Source organism: Mercurialis annua, linkage group LG8 (genome assembly GCF_937616625.2).
Source record: "Mercurialis annua linkage group LG8, ddMerAnnu1.2, whole genome shotgun sequence".
Lineage (NCBI taxonomy): Eukaryota > Viridiplantae > Streptophyta > Magnoliopsida > Malpighiales > Euphorbiaceae > Mercurialis > Mercurialis annua.
This window is the reverse complement of record NC_065577.1, coordinates 36,830,789-36,841,390: the sequence shown is the minus strand read 5'-3', so window position 1 is coordinate 36,841,390 and position 10,602 is coordinate 36,830,789. Positions and strand designations below refer to the sequence as shown.

The following is a 10,602-nucleotide window of genomic DNA, read 5'->3' as shown; positions in this document are numbered from 1 at the left end:
GTAAAAATGCTCAACCTTCCATTTTTTTTTTGTAGGAATATACAGTTCAAAATCATCATTCGATATCGTTTCAGTTGTTAAAAACCTCTGGAATGACATTGTTTTGTAGAAAAAGGGATGTCTCGGTGCTAGAATTCGAGAATTTGTTTTTTTAAAATTGGAAAACAAACTAAAATTCGACAATTGTTTTCGCAATTAACGCTATAAAGAAACATGAAATAAAGCATGAAAATGATTCCATGGCTAGACTCTGCATCTTAAAGTTGGATAAAATTTGTGAAAAAGTTCTATCAAAGCTGAGAAATTGTAGAATTGGTTCTGATGAATAATTAGTAATGCACAATATCTAAAATTTATACCAAACTCTCATAACATAGCAAATCTTCTATTTATTATAAAACCAAACTAACCAGAAAATGATTCAAGTATCATAAAAACATGTACATAAATATCAAGAAAATAAAATTACACCTTAATTATCCAACCAATACATAAATAGCATATATAATCCCAGGTATATATCCCAAAATTGTCAGCAACAAGCATATCCAGAATTCCACCTGCATTAACCCATAAAATAAAACCAATTAAATTTTCAGAAATAACAATAAAAATTTGAAACGAGAAAAAAATGTTTTGCATTTGAGATGACCCATTTGTAGCGATTTAAGCACATCCTTTAAATGCTTTATCACATCCCATTTTTCTTAAATTTGACATTTTACGGTATATTTTCATTTTACGACCCCATTTTACAAATTTAGAAAGAATGTGACATGTGGTGTAACGTTTTAAACAATATGCTTAAATCACTAAAAACGTAAAAATTAGAATTTAATATACAAATAACCGTAAAAAAAGTATTGCTTGGAAGTGAAGAAACATTACTCCACATCCATATCTGAGGAAGACCCCAACAGGAGGTAACAGAATTGCCAATATCACCTCTAGAAATGTCTCTGAACCCATTTTTTTTCTTCTAATTTTTGTTTTCTTGTTCTTGATTTCAGTGTTCTGTGGTTGATGGTGATGATTTTTGGGTTTTGCTTCTTGCTAAATTTGGAAGGTGCTTTTTTAAGATTGATGCTAAATATAGAGGACAAAGCTGACCAGGTGGCAGAATCAGAGAAATTTGAGGTGACACGTGTGAGGAGGCTTTGAACAGGTGTAAAGTTATGCAAGATTTTGTTACTGGTTCTTTGTCTTGATTTAAGCCTCTTTACTTGCAAAGTATGTTCAAGTTTTGGATCTGATCCGCAAATTTGTAACAAGTGGTTTTGTTTTAGTGCTATTTGATGTTTATCCTTTTCAAAATGCTACTATATTTTTCCTATGAATTTGGGTGAGAAGGGGATCATTTATAGTATAGATTGGGATACCCTCAAGTTTGGGATCATGTTTACGGTCTGGATCATTTATTATAAAATAAATAGTGTAGACTAAAATATTATAATTTTAATCATATTAACCTACATCATTTATTTTATAATGAATGGTATAGGTTGTGAATATAATTCCCTCAAATTCATTTAAATTTGAGAGAATCTCAATCCTTGTAATATTATGTTATGGAAATTGTATTTTTTTTAGATAGAAATTGTTATATTTAATATATGAAATGTAGATTAATTCTAATTTTTCATTAAGAGTGTAAGCGAGTCGGTCTTGCTCTCGCACTATTCAAAATTCAGTTTGATCAAACTAATTTGAACTTGAATTTTTAGAATTTATTTAGCAAAAAGGTTCATTTTAATTTTAGTGATACCCAATTTAAGCTCATGAATAAATTCACACATATTGATATGCTAATTTAATATATTTATATTTTAAATTTTAATTTTCAAACTTTTTATTGTAAAATAAAAATATTATAGATTTAAATAAATTTATTTATATTCATAACGAAATTAGAAATTGATGTTTTAATAAATTGTTGAATAATTTAATTTAAATTTAAATTTACTAAATAAAAATAAATTCGATCAACTTTGTCAAGTTTGTGAACTTTTAATGAACCTGAATGTACTCAAAATTTGATTCAAAAATAAACAAGTCAAATTAGATCTTTCTAATATTTGACTCAACTCGTTTACACCCATAACATTATATGAGATACATAATTATTTTGAAAATAATCCTCGAGAAATAATGGTTAAGTCAATTTTTAATGTTATAGTTTGAAATTGATTATTAATCTTTTTATTGGATAAACCCATTATTAGTAACAACTAATTGAAGACAAATCTAAGTTAGAATTACTGAAAATTATCATTGATATTTTATACTTAACTATTCAAATCAAATGAAAATTTCTATCTACATGAAGATGTTCAAAATTATAAATTTTTCAATTTTTATAGGATGGAGAGAGTAAATGCAAACAAATCTGCAGTCTGTTTTCCCTATATCTTCAATAAGGTTGATTCCAACCAAACATATATACTCCCTCCGTCCTATATGCCTTTTGCACATGAATTAAAAGATAATAATTGGTATTTTTTTCTCATCTTATCCCTATTAACAACGGTCTTAAATTGTATTTAGAGTTATGGATATTAATTTTAAAAAGAAAAAAGCCGATAAAAGATGAAATTTCATATAAAGTAGTACTAAAAACATGAATTCAAGACCTGCATATGTCCCTTTTAACGGATGGGAGGGAGTATAATATATGCAACTTATAATGAGTATTCACATGCAGGTACAAAGGATTTTATCTTAGACATATTAATGAAGATATGATGTTTCTCAAAGATTGGCTCTATAAACACGAATTAAATAGGTTTTACATGCAGAAGAGAAAAAACGTTGTGGCTATGTGCCTATAAATCCGAGAGCGCAAGAGCACGAAACAATTTAAAATCTTGCCATGATGATGCCATGAGTCCTATATGCACAACAAGGGGATCCAAATGGTAAAAGCACCACATGATTTATGACTACATTAGCTATGACCAAAACATAAAAAGATGAAATATTCATATATAAAATATGCCCCATCAAGAACTCAATAATCTTTATCATGAAAGAGTAATTAACAAGTATCAAAAATACTTTTTATGGATTTCAAGAACCTACATTTTCAAACAAAATGGGCATATAATATGCAGGCGTTGGCACTATGAAAGCTACCCAATTAATTTTTATCAGAATGGGCAACCCATCAGTGAAAACTCAGTTTTAGGCAAATCAACACCTACCAAATTCCTTGTGCTCAGAACATCAGAAGCGGCATCCTTGAAATGGTATCGAATAAAGAGAAATAACTCTTGATAATCAAGACTTATAAACCTCTGGAAGCTGAAGACCTACGCTGGCAGCAGATTTTCCTAGTATTCTTTTCATTTCATCTGATCTATCAACGGCAATATTGTAAGAGAACAACAAATCCTGCAAAACCATACCCGCCATTTTAAAACTTCATTTTAAATAAAAAATTATTTCCAATCATCCATTAAAAAATTACAAGAGCAAGAACTACTAAAGTGCAAGCAGAAACAGAGAACACAAACACCAAGTGGATTCCTTGAAGATGGACCATCATCACATAGCTTCATGAAAAGAAGAGTACACATACCTAAATTACTAGCAAAAACCAACAGACTAACTAGTAGCTTCTCTTAGCCTCTTGATTGTTTCGAAGCAATTAGTTTTTGCTACAATATTTTCTATACTGTGTCTCTATGTATCTTTATCACTTCATTATGATATTATATTATATATACCATGCTTTAAGAATGATTCGTATTTTCCAATTTAGCTGAGGCTGTACGTAGAATGTATCTCAAATACAAAGATATCTCAATGCAATGCGATCCTTAAACTATCTACAAACTCTTTACTTCTATAATCTACAAACTCTTTAGTTCGATACATTTCTTAGCTTGTTACCATAAGCCGGTCACTTATTATCATGCCAATCTATTGTCAATCTAATGTAAGAGAAAATCATTTCATTGCATTCTCATGTGCAAGCACATCTCAATAGAGAAAATCATTTCATTGCATTCTCATGTGCAAGCACATCTCAATATAATACAATTCTCGATTACTCTACTTCAATATATTCAGCGACTTGGTGTCATCGCAGCCACTATTGCCAATCTGATAGAAAATTATTTCATTATAATTTAAGGTGCAAGCACATCCCAATATAATACGATCACCAAAATTTCTAGTTCAACGTATTTGGCGACTTGGTATCACAGGCGATCAATTTTTAATCTAATGGCAAAAGGAAATCATTTCATAGCAATGTCACGTACAACCACATCTGACATAAAAAAATCTCAGATTCTCTAGTAAACTCTCTAGTTCAACATATCTGGCTACTTGTTATCACAGCCGATCAATTGTCAATCTAATCGCAGAAGGCAATCATTTCATCGCAAATTCATGTACAAACACATCTGATTCAATAGAATTCTCGAATGCTCTACAAACCCTTTACTCGTTACTTCAACGTATTCGACGACTTCATGTTAGACCCAAAACCAATCAATTGCCAATCTAATAGATTAAGAAAATCACTTCATTCTCTCAGAGTAAAGACACACCAGATAGCACAGACACTTCATTCAATCAACATTTTCCGTCTTAAAAACACGTCAGACACTTGATATTTCAGACACGAAACCTTAAAATAAACACTGTTTCACCATGTCCATGCTACCGATTAGCGACCAATACAAGAACACTATAGAGCAATGAAATTAAAATAGTTAATACTACCTTGTGATGATGAACACTATTAAGCAAGAAAGTATAATCTCGAGCAAGCTTAATTTTCTGCTGAATTGACGAATTCTCCGACAAATTGCTATTCTTTCGGAACTCAATCATTACAAAGTCTTTGAAATGCTTCTTGTAATCTTGTTCCTGTCCAATGTGTTTCTTAATAGCTTTGAGAAGTTGTCTGTAAACCTTCAAAGCATTTAACGAAGCTTCACTGCTCATAATTTTGCCCCTCCTGTATAAAACCTAATTCAAATCAAGAAGAAAGTGAACTGGCATCGTTCGATGAGCGACTCGGTTTTTGTTTTTTTTATAATCGGGTTATGACCCGGATCCAATATTTTTAAGGAAGCCCGTTACATCTCAAAAACGTCGTCGTTTACATGTTTCAATTTTAATTTATTACAGTTAGAGAAATAAATATAATCTCTGTGTTTTATAATTATAATTACAATTATCATTGAAGAAGAAGAAGAAAGAAATGTCGCGAGAAAGACCGAGAAGAGCAAATCTACCGCCTGTTCAAGAGGTAGCTGCATTTTATCATAATTAATGTAATTTTAATAATACCCAAATTCAAATTCTAATTTAACATTATTAATTATTTCTGAATATTAAGTTTGATTGTTATTTATTTTTTTTGTTGAAATTTGGTTAGAATATAGAGAAGTTAGAGAATTTGGTAAATGAAGGTAATCATTATGGAGCTCAACAGATGTATAAATCTATCAGCGCAAGGTATTGTAATAATCTTGATTTTTCAATTTGATTACTTGATTGCTAATTAATTCTGGTTTTATTTTGTTAATTTTAATTGTTTTTGGTTTGAAAAGATATGCAGCTGCTCAAAGATATCCTGAAGCTCTGGATTTGCTTCAATCAGGTGCTTGTCTCCAATTGAAAAATGGCAAGGTTCGGATTTTTTTTTGAATTTTTTCGTGTTGTTAAGAGATCGTGTTGAACATTTGATTGATTAGTTTATATAGACATTCACTTTGATGTAGAAGAATATAGCATTATTAATTTGTGCGAAAAGAAATTGTTTTTATGCAATTCTCGGCTGTTCTTTTGTTTGTGGAAGCTCGTTTTAATGGTTCAGAATGGTATAATTTTCAGGTTACTTGTGGGTCAGAGCTTGCTGTATTGGTTGTAGACACGCTTGTTAAGGGGAAAATTCCTTATGATGAAGATACCCTTGGTCAGTGCACTCATTGTGAACTCTCTTTTGCTTATTTTTCATGTTGTAATATGATTTGTAATGAAAAATTCAGTTTTTTGTTTAGCTAATTAATGACTCACACTTGAGACTTTCTTGTTGTTCATGAAGTAACTTGGCAGAAGTATATAGTTTTGTTTTCTCTGGTTTTTGTCTAGTTTGTTCTTGTAGCAGTTCATGTTTCACTCCAAAAAAATTATGCGTACTATTTGTGGGATTTTGACAAAACATCTATCTTAGATTGTGTCAGGGAAATTTATAAGATGTTCCCTCAGATTCCTTTGCCACAACACTTGGATGACTTGGAGGATGATGATGAAGTCCAACAACTCACAGAAGCCATTGGAGCAGCAAAAACACGCGTGGAGTGCTGCTCCTCTTTTCTAAGAGCTTCTATTAAGTGAGATATTATGCCCGTATTTTTTTCAGTTTACTTATATGTATGGTTTCTGAGATATGACAGAGTGGCCTTCTTCCTTATCCCTTTTCTGTGTTTATCGAGTGTTAGAGTGTTGCGGACATGGAACTATGGTTTCAATATTTATACTATTCTAAACGCCTAAATTTTGTTATTACATCACTAATGTGTTAGCTGATTTAATACTCTTGGACTCCAATCTAATATCCACGAACAATTTGAAATGGAAATTAAGAGGTCATAAAAACAGAAACGCATGATTTGATGGGCTCTTCATGAATTTTTTTTCCTTTTATTCTACCTGCATTTTAGTTTATGTTGTCTATTTATACTTGTCTCATGCATGAAATTAATATATAGGTTGCTTCCTTTAACTGGAAGAATAGAGAAGTGGGGTGGTAAAATAATGATAAGATTAAGGGAAAAATACAATAAAATATTGGCTTGTTGGGTAAGGGATATGACATGAAGATGTTGTTTAAAAGAATGAGAGGGACAAGGGGATGGAAGAAGCATTTTTCATTCATGATTAAATATACTAGACCAAGTGTATGTGGATGTGACTACTATACGTGCATACCAAAAGTCTGAGTTGTGCTACTATATATAAATGCATTGCCAATAATTGTTTTTTAGGTGGTCTGCAGAGTTCGGAGCTCCTAAGAGTGGATCCCCAGAGCTACATGCTATGCTAGCTGAATATTTATTTTCCGAGTCTCCTGAATTAGTAAGTTTATTATCAAGATTTAGACTCTTGGTGGGTTGTTCCTAGATATTGTTACCTACTTTATCCCACTTATGCATGAGCATCTCCTTAGAGTTAAGGAATATGCTATGCAATATTGGTTAAACTCTTGAGGCTTGAATGCATTGAGCTAAACTTTTAACAGCTGCAAGTGTAACTAAGAACCATAAATCATGCTAACATTCATGGGATATGTAAATTAAACCTTCAGTTGCCTAATTTAGTGTATATCCATTTGCAGGTTCTAATATCATATCATGTCAATGTATGAATTGAATTTTCTTTCAATGATCCCCTAACTTGAGGGTACAAAACAATTAATTTTTTTTTTTTTTTGAGAAAAAGGATGTGGAGGTCCAAGTTGATACAAAAGCTTGTTCACTTGTTGTAATACTACTTAAATGAATTAGCTTAGGAGTTTTACATTATGGGATATGCATGATCTTTTGAATCCTTTAATGAGGAAATTATAGCTTCTGTTTTGTTGAATTGGAAAGTTGGATGTTTTTGAGTTCATTTTCTTTGGCTCATATGTTTCTAATATTTTCTTAGAATCGTTTCCACAATGGTGCTGTTTGAAATGTATCATTTGTCAGAATTGAAAACTGTTGAACCTTGCAAAATCATGTTTTGATTTGATTGTGATTGCTTACTTTTTGACCTATTAAAAATTTAAAATGTTGAATATTAGAAACTGTAACCTCTGTAAACATGAAAGATGATCAAATTAAATAGAAATCAATTGATTTTTTTTATTTTTAGACTTTCTAAACACTGAATATTCTTTTATGTTTTCTTTGCAGGACATGACTAGAATAACATATCATTTTGTTAGAGGCAATGATCCAACAAAGTTCGCATCTATCTTAGTCAGTTTCCTGGGAAAGGTTAGTCTTTTCTTTTCAATGATAAAGATGATGGGCATAAATTAACTGGACTCACATTTTTCATGGAAGACACGTGGGAAGTCATATAAAGAATTTCTAGTTGGTTATGTGTAATGAAAATGTCACTTAGTGTACAATTTATACTTATAATGAATTGTGCATATTGGAGAGCGTTTTAATAGTTTCATGTAATATTCCTTACAACTATGCAGTGCTATCCTGGTGAAGATGATCTGGCTATTGCACGAGCAATTCTGATGTAAGCAAGCTTAGGAATTGGTTACATACAGGACCCTTGAAGTCCTGACAAGTTATGTGAGTCTCAACTTATAATCTTAATTTCCCTCCTGTTCCAGGTATTTGGCTATGGGTAATCTGAGAGATGCTAATTGTCTAATGGACGAGGTGAAGAAACAAGTGGAATCTACGAACCATGAACTTCCCAAGTCAGATTTGATCCAACTCGTCACTTATCTATTGCCAACGTAAGTTGTATCAGTTTTTTCCGTAAAGAAATATAGTTCCTTGACCCAATAAAATTTAAATTTCCTTTATTTTTTGGACTTAGGAGGAGGCTTGTCTTCTTCAAGTCTTATAATGGCCCATCATTTACTGACTACTGAAAGGAAAAAGGATTAAGTTTGAGAATATTAAAGAAGAAAAGACACATTTTTTGTGTTGTTAACTTAGAAAATTGACATCCATTAAGGGAAAATAGATTAATGCAGGCAGCTTAGTGCTGTTTTGTAGTGATAATCAAAAAACAGTAGACTTGAAGATTTAACTTATTTATTATTTTCTAGAGGAGTAATTAGACATGCTATGTATACTACAAAATAACAATTCACTCCATATATGTTGGCGCGATAACTAATATTTGGATAATGGGAAAGGAAAAGAACAAAAAAAGTCTTGTTTCTTTTCTTATGGCAACATCAACAACAACAAAATTAAAGCTTTATGTTCTCCAATATTGTTTTTATTTATCTGCTTGAGTACTTTTTGTTGGAACGTTGCATGGAATTAGATTATATATGGACATCTTTCTACAACTTGCAGATAATTCCAATGTTTAGGATTGAAAGACATTTGTTTCTGTATTTGTTGTAGGTGCTACTGCCTCATTTATCTTTTAACATCATATGTACTTTGCTATACTCTATTTTGACATGCCGTGATTTGACAATTATTGATATAAATAGTGTAAATATTTTTCTGTGCAGGTTGCAGAGAGATGCTTTTCCTCTTTTTAATATGTTGAGAGCGAGTTACAAGTCGAGTATAAACAGGGAACCTGTATTTGGCGAGGTGTGTAGTTATTGATTTTGGTCTCTTTACATAAATGTTTTGATTTTGTGTAAATAGTAGAAATAGTAGTTGTATTGTTATGTTTGTCTCTATTTCTTTTTAACTTTTGGGGATGTATGGATTCTAACATGAATTTTGGTTCAGTTGTTAGACGAAATTGCAGAGAAGTTCTATGGAATACAGCGTAGAAATCCCCTGCAAGGGATGTTTGGAGATATTTTCAAGGTGATATATCTTTGTTGTGTTGAATCTTGGTATATTATGCTTACACAAGGGTTGAATATTCCAAAGCTTTAGATGTCCTATTAATAGACATACTGGATATCTGATAGATTTTTATTAGGCCTCGTCTATGTAGTATGGAAATGAAAACGCCGAAATAGGAATGAAACAGTAATTTTTATAAAGGTAGATTATAAGTATAGAGTTTTGAAGTTTCAAAACCATTTACAGGAATTGAAACGAAATTTGAAACGCAAGAGCTGATAAGTTTCTGTGCAATTTAAGGCCTCATTGTTAATGTCTTTTTACTCGAGAATTTACTGTATTTATTTTGCTTTCGTATTCTATGGGGTCCATGATGTGTTCTAAACTAGTTTTTTTTTCCTGAATAAGAAATGTACCTATGAGAAGCGGAAATTTAACATAGAATCAATATTGAATGTTCACTTATGCAGATGATGGGCTGACAACAATATGAAGAAAGTGTCAATTATGTTGGTGAATGTTGCACCAGCAATTCAACTCCAGTAATTCAACTCTTAATATTTTTTCTTTCCAAAATTGCATATTTGATCCTTCTGATGCATCAAGGCCTTTAGTTTTGAACTTTTCACGAGTTGTAACACCGATTTGTTGTTTCGTAAACAATAGAATATTATCTTGGGAAACTATGAAGTTGTATAAATACCATATTCGGAGTTTTGAAATTTTAATTTGAATTGATGAAAGTGTTGTGCTTGCACTTTAATTTCTATGCCAAAGCTCTAATTATACACAGCTAGTGGGAATTAATCAAAATAAAGTTGCAGATGAAATGATTTTAACAGGAGAGAATATGGACGTAGTTGACTTGAAGGTATAAATCATCGAGAAAATTAGATATTCTAGGGGCTTGAGCCTACTTAATCCCAATAGTACGTTGAGATTTTCCCAATTAGTAAAATACGTTCTACACTTTATTAGTTTGATTTTTCAACTTTCCTTTTTGACAAACAAACTTTCAAAAAGAAAGAAATACGGGTTACAGTTAAGGAGAAGAATCACATTGATTTGTATGTATCCATTTCCAGGT

At 31.3% G+C, this 10,602-nt stretch overlaps 3 protein-coding genes across 4 annotated transcripts; 1 reads left to right on the top strand and 2 right to left on the bottom strand.

Moving 5' to 3' along the window:
• Positions 1 to 406: 406 nt before the first annotated feature.
• LOC126659797 (salt stress-induced hydrophobic peptide ESI3) lies at positions 407 to 1,073 on the bottom strand. Its single transcript, XM_050353126.2, has 2 exons — positions 889 to 1,073; positions 407 to 560 (listed from the first exon to the last, which is right to left on the bottom strand). The coding sequence occupies exons 1-2, from the start codon at positions 967 to 969 to the stop codon at positions 477 to 479; spliced, it is 165 nt and encodes a 54-aa protein (XP_050209083.1). The 5' UTR covers positions 970 to 1,073; the 3' UTR covers positions 407 to 476.
• On the bottom strand, positions 407 to 5,015 carry LOC126659796 (uncharacterized). 2 transcript variants are annotated; one of them, XR_007635085.2, is made up of 3 exons: positions 4,732 to 5,015; positions 3,201 to 3,390; positions 407 to 560 (listed from the first exon to the last, which is right to left on the bottom strand). XR_007635085.2 is itself a non-coding variant. In XM_050353125.2 (2 exons), the coding sequence occupies exons 1-2, from the start codon at positions 4,954 to 4,956 to the stop codon at positions 3,277 to 3,279; spliced, it is 339 nt and encodes a 112-aa protein (XP_050209082.1). In that variant the 5' UTR covers positions 4,957 to 5,015; the 3' UTR covers positions 2,963 to 3,276. The 2 variants fall into 2 exon arrangements, 1 of the variants encoding a protein (XP_050209082.1); XM_050353125.2 differs by lacking the exon at positions 407 to 560 and having other exon boundaries at positions 2,963 to 3,390.
• Positions 5,016 to 5,171: 156 nt separating this feature from the next.
• Positions 5,172 to 10,284, top strand: LOC126659494 (protein GET4). Its single transcript, XM_050352785.2, has 12 exons — positions 5,172 to 5,263; positions 5,393 to 5,472; positions 5,568 to 5,646; positions 5,851 to 5,932; positions 6,191 to 6,350; positions 7,005 to 7,095; positions 7,917 to 8,000; positions 8,213 to 8,259; positions 8,357 to 8,485; positions 9,224 to 9,308; positions 9,453 to 9,533; positions 9,986 to 10,284. Exons 1-12 carry the CDS (start codon positions 5,216 to 5,218, stop codon positions 9,995 to 9,997), a joined length of 978 nt encoding a protein of 325 aa, XP_050208742.1. The 5' UTR covers positions 5,172 to 5,215; the 3' UTR covers positions 9,998 to 10,284.
• Positions 10,285 to 10,602: the final 318 nt, after the last annotated feature.

Excerpts from the sequence above, each read along its gene's own strand:
- LOC126659797 (XM_050353126.2), bottom strand. The coding sequence starts at position 969 with ATGGGTTCAGAGACATTTCTAGAGGTGATATTGGCAATTCTGTTACCT. Across the intron at positions 561-888 it reads TCCTCAGATATGGATGTGGA|GTGGAATTCTGGATATGCTT; the intron begins GTAATGTTTCTT and ends GGGTTAATGCAG.
- LOC126659796 (XM_050353125.2), bottom strand. The coding sequence starts at position 4,956 with ATGAGCAGTGAAGCTTCGTTAAATGCTTTGAAGGTTTACAGACAACTT. Across the intron at positions 3,391-4,731 it reads ATAGTGTTCATCATCACAAG|GATTTGTTGTTCTCTTACAA; the intron begins GTAGTATTAACT and ends ATGGTTTTGCAG.
- LOC126659494 (XM_050352785.2), top strand. The coding sequence starts at position 5,216 with ATGTCGCGAGAAAGACCGAGAAGAGCAAATCTACCGCCTGTTCAAGAG. Across the intron at positions 5,473-5,567 it reads TATAAATCTATCAGCGCAAG|ATATGCAGCTGCTCAAAGAT; the intron begins GTATTGTAATAA and ends TGGTTTGAAAAG. Across the intron at positions 8,486-9,223 it reads GTCACTTATCTATTGCCAAC|GTTGCAGAGAGATGCTTTTC; the intron begins GTAAGTTGTATC and ends TTTTCTGTGCAG.